This window comes from Euwallacea fornicatus, chromosome 2, assembly GCF_040115645.1.
Source record: "Euwallacea fornicatus isolate EFF26 chromosome 2, ASM4011564v1, whole genome shotgun sequence".
Taxonomy (NCBI): Eukaryota; Metazoa; Arthropoda; class Insecta; order Coleoptera; family Curculionidae; genus Euwallacea; species Euwallacea fornicatus.
In genome coordinates, this window is record NC_089542.1 from 3,228,491 (window position 1) to 3,230,234 (window position 1,744).

The 1,744-nt window shown below is 31.7% G+C and overlaps 1 protein-coding gene across 2 annotated transcripts; it reads left to right on the forward strand.

Moving 5' to 3' along the window:
• The first annotated feature begins 31 nt into the window (after nucleotides 1–31).
• RpS17 (ribosomal protein S17) lies at nucleotides 32–667 on the forward strand. 2 transcript variants are annotated; one of them, XM_066295076.1, is made up of 2 exons: nucleotides 32–163; nucleotides 229–667. In XM_066295076.1, the coding sequence occupies exon 2, from the start codon at nucleotides 234–236 to the stop codon at nucleotides 627–629; it is 396 nt and encodes a 131-aa protein (XP_066151173.1). In that variant the 5' UTR covers nucleotides 32–163; nucleotides 229–233; the 3' UTR covers nucleotides 630–667. The 2 variants fall into 2 exon arrangements, with proteins under 2 accessions (XP_066151173.1, XP_066151182.1); XM_066295085.1 differs by having other exon boundaries at nucleotides 48–177.
• Nucleotides 668–1,744: the final 1,077 nt, after the last annotated feature.

Consider the following 1,744-nt stretch of genomic DNA (forward strand, 5'->3'; position numbering starts at 1 on the left):
CTAAAACAGCACTTAGTACCGTACTAACACACGTTTAATTTGACTTTGGCGTTGACGATGACAGTTGTCGGACTCCATTATTCTCTTTTATTAAGATTCCGCTCATCGTATACACGTGGTTTACAATTTTTCTGGAAAAACTGTAAAAACCATTGAAATCCAGGTAAAAAACATTAAGTAAAAAACTATATAATTTGTTTTATGACACCTAATTTTGGTTCTTTGCAGAAAATATGGGTCGCGTCCGTACTAAAACCGTGAAAAAGGCTTCCAAAGTGATCATTGAAAAGTACTACACACGCCTGACCCTAGATTTCCACACCAACAAGAGAATCTGCGAAGAAATTGCCATTATTCCAACCAAACCTTTGCGTAATAAGATTGCCGGTTTTGTGACACATTTAATGAAGCGATTGAGGCATTCCCAAGTGAGAGGAATTTCCATCAAGTTACAGGAGGAGGAGCGTGAAAGGCGTGACAACTATGTCCCCGAAGTCTCAGCTTTGGAACATGATATCATTGAGGTGGATGCTGAAACCAAGGAAATGTTGAAAATGTTGGAATTCAACAATATCAGTGGTTTGCAGCTATTGCAACCTGCAAGCAACTATAACAATAGGCGGGCTTGAGATGTATTTGATTTAATAATAAATTGTGAAAACTGAAAGGTACGTTTTTTTATTTTCCTTTTATAAAAGTTGCTGTAGCTGCATGAGGGCAGTTTGCAGCAGAACTTTTTTTTTTATTTGGGTTCATGCATATTCCAGAACTAATCCTTAAAGTTAGGTTTTATATTTTAGGAAATTTTAAGAATTGGATGAAACTTACTATATAGACATATTCTGTATTTGCAATGTACTATTTATAATTGTAAATCTAAATGATTCTATGACTAAGTTATGAGGAGGGATTGTCCATATAATTTTTCTTTTTTGGAACAAATAAGATTAGTTTTCAGACATGTTGGATAAAATATACATATATTTTTTCTTGACTTTTGGAAGCCTTTATGTATTTCATTAACATTTAAAAAATACTGCATTTTAAATCACACTTGTGACATATTTTTTCTGTCTTGCTTATGGCTCAGTTCAATACCTCTGATAATATAGAAGTTCTAAAGTATTAGACAAAATTAATGAATGTTTTTTTGTAAATCACATTATTGCTTACTCATTTATGAATTTTTTTTTAGCAGATATTTAATGTTAATGTTGCATATTTTTAGCAATGCGATAATTTTCCAAACTTTTAGGTGGTAAATCACATATATTCCATATTTTGTTGATTTTTATGCAGTTTTTGAATACCTTCTGAATTTTTTTTCCACCTCATTTGGAACATTGTGAAAATATTTAAATACAAGTAGTTCTTTTATATTATCATTAGTGTTTAACGTGCGGGAACACAATACTTACTAATACAGTTTAGTACCAGTCAGATATTGATCAGATCTTGTTACCTTGGAGTTACAAGACATTTTCAAATAGGTATCATCTAATAGAATTAAGGCTTTTAATTTATTCTATAAAGTTAATGAATAATTTATTGTATTGTCTACATCTAGTATTACTGCTGAATCCAAATAACGAGCATGTCTTGAATGGGAACACCTCGAGCAATTCAAAGTGACCTAATATTTTTAAAATCTCCACAAACAGAATTTGACACTTGCAGACATTTGACTTTTGACAACCCTGACAACTGACCCAAATGTTTATCGATTTTTGTTTTCATTGGTTGT

Coding starts and splice junctions, on each gene's coding strand:
- RpS17 (XM_066295076.1), top strand. CDS start 234: ATGGGTCGCGTCCGTACTAAAACCGTGAAAAAGGCTTCCAAAGTGATC.